The sequence below is a fragment of the Lynx rufus genome, unplaced genomic scaffold (genome assembly GCF_022079265.1).
Source record: "Lynx rufus isolate CCGP_SWC_20201006 ecotype Redwood Valley unplaced genomic scaffold, mLynRuf1.p SCAF_2, whole genome shotgun sequence".
NCBI lineage: Eukaryota > Metazoa > Chordata > Mammalia > Carnivora > Felidae > Lynx > Lynx rufus.
The window spans coordinates 63,852,545-63,867,578 of record NW_025814834.1 but is presented as its reverse complement, the minus strand read 5'-3'; the positions used below and the strand labels follow the sequence as shown (position 1 = coordinate 63,867,578).

Below are 15,034 nucleotides of genomic sequence, written 5' to 3'. Positions count from 1 at the left end.
TGCCTTCCTTTGGTCTTGTGTCTGGACCAGGAGACTCCTCAGAGCCTCCCAGCCACCTCCCTTCCTCTCAAGTAATCTCCATTCCGCATATGATGATGTGCACCAGTCCCCCCTTGCCTTCTTCATGAATTCCCCACTCCATGCATGAGACAGACATTCTCTCCTCATCTTTCTTGTTCCTCTTCCTTAATTACAGAAGGCAGCTCCTCCCATGGGCAGATTACTTCATATTTCAAGCTGCAATTTCTTTATTGGTAACACAGGGATATTAACAGTATATATCTCATGGGACTGTTATGAACATGAAATGAAATAATTAGTTTAAGGGTGATAAATCCAGTGTTAGCCACATAAATCATAGTGATGATGTTAAAAGAAGCAAGATTGCACACTTAAGAAATGATAAAGTGAATAGAGGGAGAAGTACTTCTGTAAATTGGGTTAAGACCACCTTTATCAGAGGCCTTCCCACCTAAACAAAAGATGCTTTCCACATGTCCTAGATCAGGGCTCGGCAAACAGTTTCTATAAAGGACACCTAGTAGATATTTTAGCCTTTTCAGGCCATAAGAGCTCCGAAGCAATTACACAACTCTGCTATGTAGTACGAAAGCAGCCATAGACAATAGAGAACAAATAATTATGGCTGTGTTCCAATAAAACTTTATTTACAAAAACAGGCATCAGGCTGGATTAGACTGGCTGGCTATAGTTTGCCGACCCCTGTCTAGTTCCTAGATTGAATCACTAGGGGCCTAACCTGAGGTTTGCAGTCAAACCTTGCTCAGCCTGGTTTTGCAGATGTCTCTCTCAGAGTTCATAGGGAAAGAGTGAGTGAGACAGAACAGAGACATGTACTGATATTATCACAATAGCCAGCACCCATTCCAACAGATGATCATTTCCCACCCCAAACACTGCACTCTAACCAGGGGATGACAGTGTCAGAAGAAGCAAAGGAGACCACTGGGGAATAATCTGTGGGTGTGCTGTGCTGGGGAAAAGGGGATCTGTGGCTCCTTGGAAGATAGATCCAGAAGAAAACACTGGCTAATGAGTCAGGCCCTAGAGACATAGTCACCTGAGTTTATATCCCACTCCATGCCCCTCAGCACATATTTTGAAACCTCATGGCCCCATCTCATCTTTAATGACATCAATACAGAATGAAGCTTTGACATTACATATTGTATTTATATGAAATATGTCATTTAGTGCTTGACACCTTATACACTCTGAATACTGTTACCCTCTACTGCTGCTGTTATTTTTTACTATTGAGTCCTGAAACGTGGGAAGCGTGAAAAAGCAGCCTTCTGCACTCTGCAATTCGCTTTCATCTCCTCTCTCAATAGATCACAGAGTTTGTTTTTTGTCTGGGTACAAGTGGTACTAATCACAGTCATTTATGTGAGCCACTTACCATGTATGCCCAATTACCATGCAGCCAATAATGACTTTGTGCATGAAAAACATATTAGATTAACCGAATTGTTAATTAGTTTAGTGGATTACTAACACTCACCTCAGCTCACGTATACTGAGGCTTCAGAGTTTGCTACTCAGAAGTATGGTGAAAAATGTGCCTGCGCACATGAGTGAAAGAAAGAGAGAGATGGAGGGAGGGAGGAAGGGAGAGAGAGAGAAAGAACAATTAGTGATTATACTGTTCATGGATTTCTCCATTTTCCCAAAGGGAAATTTCTAAAGGTGTAAGCAGAGGTTTGCAAGAAGACATTCAGAGTATGAGGTAAGGTTAATCATTGATGATTAAAATGTTGGAAACACATAGCATTCCACATCTGCATATAGTAAGTACTCAGTTAAATTATTTACAGAAAGTATAGAGTGAACACTTGAAGCTGAGGAGTGTCAAAAGAGTTAAACAAGGAGGCCATTAGGCTGAGGCAGATTTAATACCTTAGCAACCTGCATAAGCAAACCAAAACTTCAGCTCAAACGCCTTAAGGTCAAGAAATCAAAAACCTGAGGACAACTAATCACAAATAGTCAATTAAGCTTCCCCGGGCAAGGCAACTGCTTAAGGTATCGCCAATCAAATTTTTTTTTTTTTTTTTTGCTTTGCTTCTGTCTTTTCACTATAAAAGTCCCCTGCTCCTATGGGTGGAGAATGGTTTCTCATCACTTCTGGTTTGGTGCTGCTTGATTAGAATTATTTCTGCTTAAATAATCTCCTAAAATTTTGAATATACCTCAGTCTATTTTTTAGCAGAACCATAAAATTGGATTCCTGCTACAGAAGTAACCAAGGGGATTTTAAATTCAGTGTTTCCAATTGGAATTGTGTAGTATTTAATTTTCAATTTACCAATTCATTTTTCCCTCTGAAATTTTATTTGGGCACACCTCTGTCCTCTCTGTGCAGGCATGGTATGAAAAGAAAGAGGTCTTTTCTCAATGCATGTTTTTCTGCAGAATGAGCAGATATAAGCAGCTGGGACTCATAAATGTTGAAAGTTCTTAAGAGTCATTAGATCAATAAAGACCAGGGACTTTATAGTAGGGTTTCATACCCGCAATACTTTCACTGGTTTTTCTTTTTCTTTTTTTTCCAATATATGAAATTTATTGTCAAATTGGTTTCCATACGACACCCAGTGCTCATCCCAAAAGGTGCCCTCCTCAATACCCATCACCCACCCTCCCCTCCGTCCCACCCCCCATCAACCCTCAGTTTGTTCTCAGTTTTTAAGAGTCTCTTATGCTTTGGCTCCCTCCCACTCTAACCTCTTTTTTTTTTTTTTTCCTTCCCCCCCCCCCACGGGTTTCTGTTAAGTTTCTCAGGATCCACATAAGAGTGAAAACATATGGTATCTGTCTTTCTCTGTATGGCTTATTTCACTTAGCATTACACTCTCCAGTTCCATCCACGTTGCTACAAAGGGCCATATTTCATTCTTTCTCATTGCCACGTGGTACTCCATTGTGTATATAAACCATAATTTCTTTATCCATTCATCAGTTGATGGACATTTAGGCTCTTTCCACAATTTGGCTATTGTTGAGAGTGCTGCTATAAACATGGGGGTACAAGTGCCCCTATGCATCAGTACTCCTGTATCCCTGGGGTAAATTCCTAGCAGTGCTATTGCTGGGTCATAAGGTAGGTCTATTTTTAATTTTCTGAGGAACCTCCACACTGTTTTCCAGAGTGTTTCACTGTCTTTTCAAATGTGCAAAGCTGGGGGCACTTAGATGGCTCAGTTTGTTGAGCGTCAGACTTCGGCTCAGGTCATGATCTCACAGTTCGTGGGTTCGAGCCCTGCATCAGGCTCACTGCTGTCAATGCAGAGCCCACGTTGGATCCTCTGTCTCCCTCTCCCTCTGCCCCTCCCTCACTCACGCTTTCTTTCAAAAATAGATGAATAGACGTTAAAAAAAAAGTTTCCAAATGTGTAAAGCTGTATTAAAGTTGTTAAGAAAGTGGCTAAATTATAATGATAGCAATATTTTCCATCTATACTGTTCTTTTAAGGTTTACAAAACACTAACATGTATAATCACATTTAATTTTTTAAACAAAATTCAAGTGATGCCAGTTGTTCATCTTGCAAAGAACTGAATTTTGAAAAGTTATTCTTAGTGTGTTATGCTCTTATGAAATAAAATCAGTAGCTTAGATTGATTATGGTTTGGTCTCTGATAATCATTTCGATTTGTAAATAAAATTCTGTTCTATTTTCCCTAGAAACGTATTTCTACTAAAGCAGTAGACCTCAAATTACAGGCTATCAGCTAGCAAATGTCTATGTAAGATTTTGGCATTTTTCATTATTTTTAAAAAATGTTTATTTATTTTTGAGAGAGAGACAGACAGAGCATGAGCAGGGAGGGGCAGAGAGAGGGAGAAAGAATGCGAAGCATGCTCTAGGCTCTGAGCTGTCAGCACAGAGCCCAACGTGGGGCTCAAATCCATGAACCGCAAGATCATGACCTGAGCCAAAGTCGGAGGCTTAACTCACTGAGCCACCCAGGGACCCCTACATTTTTTATTATTTAATTGGCATCTGTCTCACCTATAATCTAGGGTCAAAATATTTTATTTAAGAATCTTAGGTGAAACTGCTTCCTATGTCCATGCTTTTAAAATTAATATACTTAATTAAACAATAGGCCAAATGAAACGTGCATTTCATTTGTGTGAGGGCAGGAAGGGGTGGTAACAAATTGTAAATAAACCCAAATGTTCACTTTCATTCAAGCCCTCTGAAGGAAAAGGTCGGCAAGCCTTACAAGAAAATAAAAGATTGATGAGTGTGGAAATGCCTTCCGTCTGAGAATCAGAACAATGGCAAGAGTCCAGCGGTAATGAGAGGCGCTGTAAGCTAAGGAAGAAAGCCCTTGGGTTAATGAGCTTTATCTCACCCTAGCCACACCTGGTTATCCTGGTATTCACCATGCATGTCGCTTGTCTTTTGTAGCACGCGTTTTCTTCTGCCATTAGGCACTGATATGATTTTTAAGTATTGCTTTTCTTCCCCACGAAATGATAAGTTACATCAGGAAAAGATCACATTTCTTTTGTTCACTATTGAATCCTCTGCACTTTGTATGGGTCTGGCATATCATAGATGCTCAATAAGACTTTTTTTTTTTATACTCAATAATTCTTGAAAGAACAACTGAAAAAAATACTGGAAATTAAAGTAGCCATGGCATTCGTGAGAGCACGACTATAGCACAAGCGAACAATAAAAATGGTGGCATTGCCTGTTCAGTTGAGGGTATTACTGGCTTGGTATTTTAGTAACTCATTATGTTTCACAAATACGTCCATTAGCACATATCTTGTACTATTATGAAACTTAACTACATGAGCTGTTAACTTTCAGCTGAGAGATCAACGACTTCCCATTTTCATGGCATATTATCTTTTGGACTCAGTCAGAAAAGTCATTGTTTTACAGCTATAAAATCCTTAGTTAATTGGGAATCATTAAATCTCTGGTTTCATCAAGTCAAATGCTCAGCATTCCTTTACTATAAAATGTGTAGGTTTTGCTTGTTTCTGCAGATGGACTCCACCAAATCATTGATGCTTTCCCCCCCTCAGATACTAAAGGAATAAACAAAACACCTTAACTATGGGCTTTTCCGAGATGCCAGCAGGAGATGCTATGTCTAGGCTGCTCAGATCTAAGTACCTGGATGAGGGTTCCTGCCGTATATTCTTCATCATCGAGGACAAGTTTGGAGCCATACCAGAAGGCCAGTGCATAGCAGAAGAAGATGAGACACCACATGAATCCAGTAAAGAATCCCATCACTATCCCTTTTCTAATTCCCCAACGCTGGGCAAACACAAGATTTTTCTCATATCTGTGAAGAGAAAGCATTTGAGTCTATGCCAGCAGCAGCAACTCAAGTCAAAATATTCAAAATAGGCACAGTGCAGTGCTTATACTCAATGATCATAATAAAATCACCCCAGACACATAGCGCCTTCATGGGAAGAAAATGACGATTGCGTCCACATAGTTATTTTGTTTCTTTCAACCCGGCAGTGAAACATGTTGAAGGAATGATGCCTAACAAAGCCTCATGGTTGGTTGATTACCTCTGGGATGAGAACAGTGTGAGGACAGTGAGAACTTTACCCCAAGAGAAAAGAATTTTCAACACAAATGTTTGGACATAAGGGATCTAGTACTATTTGTGCTTGAACTGTGTTATTAAGTCATGTGGCATGCTTTCTATCAGCAAATGATGTAATTGTTTCCCCCTAGGTTTGAGACCTGTGTTTGCACCAACTCATCTCCATACACCTATCTGACCTGTGACCAAGAATGCTATGTCGTAACATGACCCATGGGGTTCACAGCCACAGGACGGGGATAACTATGTATTCAATTCAAGCACTAAGCTCCAGTGATTCTATACTCTGGCCATTAATAACTGGCATGGTCTTCAAGCTCAGACACTCTGTAACTGCCTTCTTTTATCCCCAAAAAATAAATTCACGGAGAAAATTTCCCATTTCATGGGACAAAAATGAAGGTCTATTCTATGTTACCATTTTCAAAACATTTACATTGCTACTTTTATCAACAATGATGAATATCTTTTATGGTGGAGGAAGTATGCTACTGAAATTTGTTATGAGAAACAAGGTAACTTCACTCTATAAACCAAAAGACACAAAACAAAAACAAAAAATAAGAAAAGAAAAGAAAAGAGGCTAAGTAGAGATTGTAAATTCTCTTTTCTCTTTGGTAGCAACTGAGAATGACATCATCATTCTAGATCTACTCATTAAAAAGAGTTTAAACTGGAGGCTATTTTATAAAATCAGTACCTGGCATATGGAATGCACTTAAGTACTAGATAAATGGAAGAATAAACAACATTCTTGACAACTGTGCTGTTTTACTCATTTAGGTTTTTATTTTTATTAAGAACTAATCTTCCAGATGGGCACCTGGGTGGCTCAGTCAGTTGAGCATCCGACTTCAGCTCAGGTCACGATCTCAACGTTCTCAAGTTTGAGCCCCGCATCAGGCTCTCTGCTGTCAGCGCAGAGCCTGCTTTGGCTCCTCTGTCTCCCTCTCTCTCTGCCCCTCTCACACTCATTCTCTCTCTTCCTCCCTCTCTGTCTCTTTTTTTATAATAATGCTTACACCTAAAAAAAAATTTAATGTTTATTTATTTTTGAGAGAGAGAGACAGACAGAGCACTAGCGGGGAAGGGGTAGAGAGAGAGGGAGACACAGAATTTGAAGCAGGCTCCAGGCTCTGAGCTGTTAGCACAGAGCCTGATGTGGGGCTCAAACTCAGGATCCAACCATGAGATCATGACCTGAGTCGAAGTCTGATGCTCAGCTGACTGAGCAACCCAGGTGCCTCTGGAACTGCATTTCAGATCACTCCGTGATCTAAACAGTGTTACAGAGGTTTAGCGTGTGTATGTATCCACCACCACAGTTGAAATAAATATCTAACCTAAAATAGCTTTCTAAACATCTCCCACTATAACATTTTCAAAAACACACAGGTAAAGGCTTGGGGGTCCTTGTAATGCTAATGCCCCATCTAATTGCTCCCAGCTGCCTCTCAAACAGAAGCTCCCTCAGGGTAAATAGACCTAGGTAAAAATCTGCCACTTTGTGCAAAATGGGGAAGATTTCAGGGTGGTATGCCAATCAACAGAATTCTGGAAAGTGGCAGACATTTCGACGAACCAACCTTTCAACCTCTTTTTTCTCACCACCAAAAGCAGCCACTGTTCGCATAGATGAAATGACTTCATCAGCCACTGACCCTGCTTTGGCATAGGCCTTCAATTCATAGTCAGTAAACCTGGACAAGCTCTAAAATCCAAAAGAAGAAAACAAGACGTGAAGACCAGGTAATTAGGTAAGTCAACCTGTCACTCAGTAAACATGTGGTGGGTGTTACCAATACAAAACTAGATTCTCGCTGTAACCATGTTCACCAAGGGAAGAATTGCATCCAAGTTTGATCTCTGTTAAACCCCATCCATGAGTGTTTGGTTGCCAGCTTACTAAAATGATTCCATTAGAAGTCAGCCTCAAAAACCTCTCAGAATAAGTCCCAAAGAGGGCATTCAGTGAGACCACAGTGTTTCACTCATTATGCTGATGAAGGTTTTAAGTGAAACTGTGTCCCATTTCATTACTATTGGCCACAGACCATTGCACAGTTTGTGGACAAACACCAGAGACAGAGACTGGTGGTCCGTGCAGGTGCCGTGTTAGTCAGTAGAACGGGGGAGAGGTCCCGAGTATGCAAAGGCGTGATGCCACAGAGGTAATTCCACAGGAGAAAGCTCCAGATTAATATTACACCATTTGACTCAACTATAGGGGCTCAACTAGCTTTGCTCTTTACAGAAGGAACTAAAAAGACATTGCCTTTAATGTTTAACAAATTACTTTTTCTAAAATTGGACTTAGACTGAGTTCTAATTAGAATTAATCACCAAAGAAATCCCTGTCACAGATGAAGATACCAAAATGAATAAAAGCAAATATTGTAAAAGATCGACTCAGAAATCTAAAAAATTTATACTACCCAGACTAAAGGAGTTTATCTTCCAAGTTTTTCCAAACTCTTAGCAGCAAAAACCTTCACAAACAAAATCTTAAATGGAGGTTTTGGGTACAAAATAAGTAAGTGTATAATTTTGTTATAACATATTTATGTTACAAGTGCACACTTCATAAGTTGTGAATTGAAAAGGCAACAATAGGGAAAGTAGGTCTATTTTCATCAACATTAAAATCTGAATTTTACGGACGTTACCGATGACGCTGCAGTTTTTACCACAACCTTCTTTTAACTTATTTCTAAATTATTTATTGAGGAAATCAAGTAGTTGTGAATGTTCATAGTTTTATTGTAATGGCTCATGAAATAATCTCAGGATACTTCAGTAAAATTGATACAAGAGTTTAAAAGATGTATATGGGAAAATATTTAACGATCACTCATGTTTCTCTTGGTTAAATATAAAAGTCAGACACAGGCATAAAAAACCCACAGTAATGTGTAATATTGATATATTGCCACCTCCTGCTCTTTTGTGTCTGTGTGGGGGGGTGGGAGTGGGGGGGGGGAGTCCTGCTCTTGAATTAGGCCTAGTGAAATTGCTTGCATCATTTTACACAAACATGCACAGACTTGAATTCAAGAAGAAACCAGTGCAGAGTTACAGCATTACAAATCAGTGACACACTGACAAGAAGTTGAAATACGGGCACTGAGATAGCAAGAGAAACTATGCTCTAAGCGTGTTAAAATCAAGCGAACCGGGCTACATCTCTAACATGTTAAATGAGACATATGATCCATCTGAGTATGGACGTTAATTAATTACAGGTTTGAAGAAAGAGATTCAATGTATTGGGGGTGGGGGGAACTGAATTAAATGTTTGCAGAATCCTGGAAGATCCTCTGAGGAAGGGAGGCTTGGTAGGAAGGACTGTGGTGAAGCTTGTGTGGTAAGGTGGATTGGAAAAAAATAAAAGCTTATAACTCTGTAGCAATTAATTCTGTGCCAGATGCCATGCTAAGTGCATAACATGGAATATGCCTTGAATCATCCCAATTACTTTGGGAAGGATTAGCCTTATCTTAAAAGTGAGGAAGCTAACACTTTGACAGGCTAAAAATATCTTTCTTGAGCCAGGTGGTAGAACCAGATGATGGACAGTTGAGGGGAGTGAGCTCTTTGCTATTGTCACTCTGTACTACCTGGGAAATGTTTGAGTAATATAGTCGGTGGACTGTAGAGAATATTTTGCTAGAAAATATTCTCATGGAGATTGGTTTCCTGTTGCTCAATGATGTGCGTGTGGCTTTTCACCTGAATTCTATTCTCATTTACAGTAAATTATTAGTGTGCCTGATCCCATGAGCTGCTATAGAATGTGTCTGCTCTAAAAGCAGAACATAATTTCTTAATCCTTGGGAGTGTTTTTTAATAGGGATGACTCAAAATTCCTACTCCTACGTTTTTTTCTTAGCCTACATACCTGGGGAATGGAAACTGATGGGGACATTGCTCAGAATGGGTCAGGTAACCTCTGTCTGAAACTGATCACATAGCATGGAGAACACAGTTGTGAAGGTAGAAATCTGCATTAGGTGTTTGTTACTGAGCTGAGTATGTTGGGCCTTTTTGAGGAAAACGTCAGAGCTTTAGAGACCATAGGAAGCAATAGGCATATCAGAGAATGGGTGGGGGTTTTGGAGTCAGACTCCCTTGTATTTGATCACTTGCTAGCTGTGTAGTCCCAGACAAGTCCCTTTACCTCTCTGAGACTGCATTTCTTATGTCTAAAATGGCATTAAGACTTTATAAGATTGTTGTAAAGATTAGAGACAATATATATGAAGTTCCTAATAGTGCCTGGCAAAATAGTAAATGCTCAGAAAATGTAGTTGTTATTGTTATTAATACAATAATATTTATGTTATTAAAACATCATCAATCCCTGATCTGTGGAATGTTATTGGATAGTGAGGAATAATCAAACAAAGTAAACTGAAACAGTCATAATATTGACTAAACATACACAGGAAAAAGGAAACAAGTTTCACATTTCTGGCTGTTTCTCAGCACAAAAGTCTTGGAGAGAAGTGAGAAGACATTCTTACCAGACCAATGATGCCTGCTCCAATCCCAATAAGAGGGCTGACAGAGAGAATAACCAAGGTCAGTTTCCAACCCTGGTAAAATCCCAACAGGAACCCACTGATGCTTGTGGTCATGCGCTGAATGAAAATGGCCACTTGGTCAGCAATGGCATCATTGACTTTATTAATATCACTAGAAACAAGAGGGGATTTGATCACTAAAACTGAACTTGGTCAATTCAAATGTCTTGCTGAGAAATCCCAGTCTTTCCTTTCTAAGTACTCTTGTATCTGTACCCCGTTGCCCATGGGAAACAACAGCCTTGCACGTTTTGAAACACTTGATACAGCTTGTGAGTTCGTCAAGTCTCTTTCTCCCTCACAGCCAAGCAAGTTTGTTCTCAACCCAGCTTTCCCAACTGGTGTCCATTCAGTGTTGACAAAGACTTTTAGGAACCACCTTATTTGTCTCTTTCTTTCTTAGGGCTCATATCCTTGGTCTGTCCTAACAAGCTCTTCTTTCCTTCTTCATACCTGCTAAATCCTTTCAGCCTCAAGGAAAAACCCACACACCGCCTAGTTCATAAAAACTTATATAATCCCCGAGGAAGAAGTAATATCTTCCTCCCTGTGTTTGCATAGCAATGTAATTAACCTGTGTATGTGTGTGTACATGTATGTAATTATTGCATTCTGCTTATAGGCAATATAGAATAGTGGTGAAGAGCACAGACTCAGGCCAGCTCTGAATTTGAACACAAGCTTCTCCTGGGCTAACTTGCCTTACTTAACCTTCCTATGCCTCAGGTTCTGTCATTATGTCCATCTGCAGATGAGGATTAGTTAATATAAGTAAAGTATGTAGAATAGTGTCCGTGTGTTGTAAGCTATCAGTATGTGCCAGCACTGATTATTTACTTGTTTGCACCTTTTATCTCTCCTACTAGGCTGTAAGTTCCCTGAGATCAGGAATTCTGTGGTTTATCTTTATGGTTTGCATAGAGTAAATCCTCCAGAATACTGGTTGAACATAATTATGTTACATTCATATTCCTGGGAATATTCCCATAATCTCTTGTTTAGATGGAGCCAGGAGGATTTAGGATTTAATAGCAACAAAGGACCTTAGCTATTACCCAGAGGTTTGACAGTTGTATGATAGCAAGGGTAAGTGTCTGTTCAAGGTCATAGTAAGTAAGGGGCAGAACGAGTGCTCGAATCTAAGGGTTTCAACATTTAGTCTCTTATCTTCACTATACTGTACACTAAGTGTCTCTCATGAGACCTCAACGTTCAATTCAATAGGGTTCAATTGGTTCTAATTACTCAGGGCTCATTCAGAATGACTGGAGGGGAGCTATTAATGGCCCCAACTGGTATTTAGGTGTACACTGGATTTAAATTCAGTTTTTTAGTTTGAATCTTTCTCGAGCTATTTTGGATTTTTCTTTGTCTTTGTTTTTATGTGCAGAAATAACCTCAACAGAGCAAGATAATTCGTTCTAATTGTATCATTTTTCCTTATTGATCCATAGATTGTGACATCCCTCAGTCTCTCTTTTGGAGGCCAAATAGCCCTAGCTCTTTTAACTCTTAAGGGCCTACAAACAAAATTTAGTATCCTGGCTATCAACTGTTAATGATCATATTTGATAAAATGTTACCTATGGAAAAAACATGCTACCTGTAAAAGGCCGACTTAAGAGACAAAATGTATCCAAAATAACTGAAAACGTGTCTCCAATTATTTAACTTAGAAACAAGGGTTCTATTATCCAAAACTCACACATACATTAGGAACTCCTACCGACCACTTACTCGGAAAGTCTTGTGTTCAGCTCTCCCACGGAATTGCAGTCAAACCATCCCATTTCCATTCGCATTATTTTCCTAAAGGAAAATTTTCTCATATTCTGTATCTGATGAGCTGCAGCAATCACCCAAAAGCATATCTGAAAATGAAGCAAGGAATGTTTGGCATTGCAGTGTTAAAAATATCCGTGGATTCCTTCTCTTTCCAGAAGAAAACGCTTTCAGTATGAGTGCTGAGAGAAAGAGGAAAGCGATTCGCGGAATGCCCCGTCATGGGAGCTGCGGTGTGAGCCGAGGGCACCTGCTGCTTCAAGCGGGATGAGCAGAACAGCTGCGGAAAGGGAAGCCGAAGGTTCGGGTGTGAATTTGGCTTTGCCACGTGTAGAGCTAACCTTACTGAGTTCCACTGACTGCGCGAGTAAAGGAAAGCTCACAGTGCCGAAAAGAAATTCTTGCTCCAATTTTTGCATGCCGTTTCTGAGTGTATTTTTCCCGAGAGGCCTACCAACAAGCATGTTTGTATAGTTTCCAGGCTATTGGACAATGATTTTCAGAGAAAGTAAGACAAAAGTTATGACATAAGCAGGGAATCTACTGATAGTTTTCCCCAACCAGATGTAGTCGGGTTGTCATCAAAATGCCCAGTGCCAGAATGAGAGAAACTGATTCATTTCTTTTTACAGTGAACATGAACTTCCTGGAATTCTTGAATGAATGGAGATTGAGGGGAATAATTATTTTCTTTCTACAGAAGAAGGCAAAAGATGAAATATTTTTCTTCTTTAATAAGGGTTAAGCATGGGGCACCTGGGTGGCTCAGTCAGTTAAGGTCTGACTCTTGATGATTTCGGCTCACGTAATGAGCCGAACTCATTGTCTGTGAGTTCGAGCCCCACATCCAGGCTCTGTGCTGACAGTGTGGAGCCTGCTTGGGATTCTCTCTCTCCCTCTGTCTCTGCCCCTCCCACACACTCTCTCTCTCACTCTCTCAAAATAAATAAACTTAAAAAAAAAATAAGGGTTAAGTAACTCCAAGCCCTCCCATGGCTTAAATCTAGAATACGCTCTAGATTCAGTTTACAGAATTTGAGTTGGAATACAGATTGGTGAGATTTTGACAAAGAAAGAGAAAAAGAAAGTCAAGTTTGCTTTCCTCCAACTCCTCATGCCTGCCTTTCTCCAGGGTGTTCATATTCTCATTACAAACACATCCACAATTGCCTTTTTTTTTTTTTTTTGAGTTTAGAAGAAAAGATAAGGTCTAGGGGACAGGGAAGGACAGGGCATTGAAATTCAATGTCTATTCATTCACCATCTCTCTAGGCAACTGCTTATGTTTTTCTCCCCATCTGAGAGCAAGAATCCTTCCCCATTCTCTCACCCACCCCCATCTCCAAGTAAAACTGTAGTCCTTAGGGTATCTGAACAACTTAAAAGTTAAAGAGGGGCACCTGGGTGGCTCAGTGGGTTGAGCGTCAGCCTTCTGCTCAGGTCATGATCTCACCGTTCATGAGCTCAAGCCCTGTGTCCGGCTCTGTGCTGACAGCTCAGAGCCTGGAGCCTGCTTCGGATTCTGTGTCTCCCTCTCTCTCTGCCCCTCCCCTGCTCACATGCTGTCTCTCTCTCTCCTCTCTCTCTCTCTCAAAAATAAATAAAAACATTTTTAAAAACTTTTAAAGTTTAAGAGCGTACTTTGCATTTCATTGTAATGTATTTGAACCCAGAGGTTGATCTATAAATAAAATGAAGGCGCTACTCACTTGAATATATCCTGTGATGAGTACTGACAAAGCAATTCCAGCATAGTAACTGGCAAATTTGATCATTTCACTTTCAATGTCCAGCAACCTTCAAAAGAAGGGGAGAATATTAAGATTCAGAAGTCGCCTCAGGTTAACCAAGATAACATTTGTGGGTACAGAGGAATTTAAAATATAAAATATGGGTAAGCCCTCTTATCTATGTAGAATTATAATTCTATCTAACCAAATCTCTACATAGACCTCATGGTACCAATCCCAGCAAAGATGCCTACCCCCTTCATCTTTATAGGCAGAACTAACTCATTGGCAACTGCTGGAAGCCAGGGGCAGTAGATGGCAGCCCAGGGCTCTGTCCATAGAGTCCCTCCACTCATGCTCATTGTGCAGTGATGGAGCAAATCACCAGAGAAAGGTTTTATAAAGCCAGACAGGTGTCCGAAAAGACACTGGTGAGAGGTGTGGGCTATAAACCAGGAAGCTTACTGTACCTCCTCTAGGAATCTAAGCCAGCTTTTCAGCTCTTCCATCTCAAAGTGACATTGTGAAAAATGTGTGTGTTTCATCATCCCAAAGAAAGAGAAAAACACTTATTAGCCCAGGCCTTCTGCTGACTACAGCGCATGAAGTTTCACTCTCTGGCACGATGTCTAAGATGAACCCAAAGAACTTGTAGAGAATAGCTAGAAAGCCCTAAAGCCTTTTTCCAGCACAACTATCATGCTGTGGCACAGGGTTTGGGATTCACAGGGGCAGTGAGGGGAAGCAAAAATTATTCTGAAATTGCTTTCAGAAAATAAAGAATTTTATAATTAGAAAATTAACATAGGTTGATAACAGTTCTGACCCTTGAGGATGCTCTAAATGATATCAAGTCCATTTCTTCTTTTTTTAATGTTTATTTATTTATTTTGAGAGAGAGAGAGAGAGAGAGAGAGAGAGTGAGAAGAGAGAGAACATGAGCAGGGTAAGAGCAGATGGAGAGAGAGAGAGAGAGAGAGAGAGAGAATCCCCAAGCAGACTCCATACTCAGCGCAGAGCTGGCACAAGGCTCAATCCCACCACTGTGAGATCATGACCTGAGCTGAAATCAAGAGTCAGACGCTTAACTGACTGAGCCACCCAGGTGCCCCTTGAGTCCATTTCTTTAGAATTGGAAAGCAGTGTCTTCAGCAGAGATGCTCTCATCCTACATGCTTTCTGCTTCCCATCAGGCCTTCCTCTTATGACCCAAGCTTGAATTGTTCTCTCCCTCTACTGAACTTGGACCAAGTGTTGAAGTACAATTTCTTTAATTCAGAACAAACTATGATTCTGTGACAGATTTTAATTGCCATCTTGCAC

General features: G+C 40.2%; 1 protein-coding gene across 2 annotated transcripts in view; it reads right to left on the bottom strand.

The window, feature by feature from the left end:
* Nucleotides 1–15,034, bottom strand: part of ABCB11 (ATP binding cassette subfamily B member 11) — a 90,207-nt gene that overhangs the window by 48,954 nt on the left and 26,219 nt on the right. For both annotated transcript variants that reach the window (XM_047085394.1, XM_047085395.1), the window contains 5 exons: nucleotides 13,691–13,778; nucleotides 11,937–12,070; nucleotides 10,140–10,311; nucleotides 7,203–7,327; nucleotides 5,166–5,340 (listed from right to left, as the gene is read on the bottom strand). In XM_047085394.1, the coding sequence (XP_046941350.1) occupies nucleotides 5,166–5,340; nucleotides 7,203–7,327; nucleotides 10,140–10,311; nucleotides 11,937–12,070; nucleotides 13,691–13,778 (694 nt within the window). The remainder of the gene's footprint in view (nucleotides 1–5,165; nucleotides 5,341–7,202; nucleotides 7,328–10,139; nucleotides 10,312–11,936; nucleotides 12,071–13,690; nucleotides 13,779–15,034) is intronic.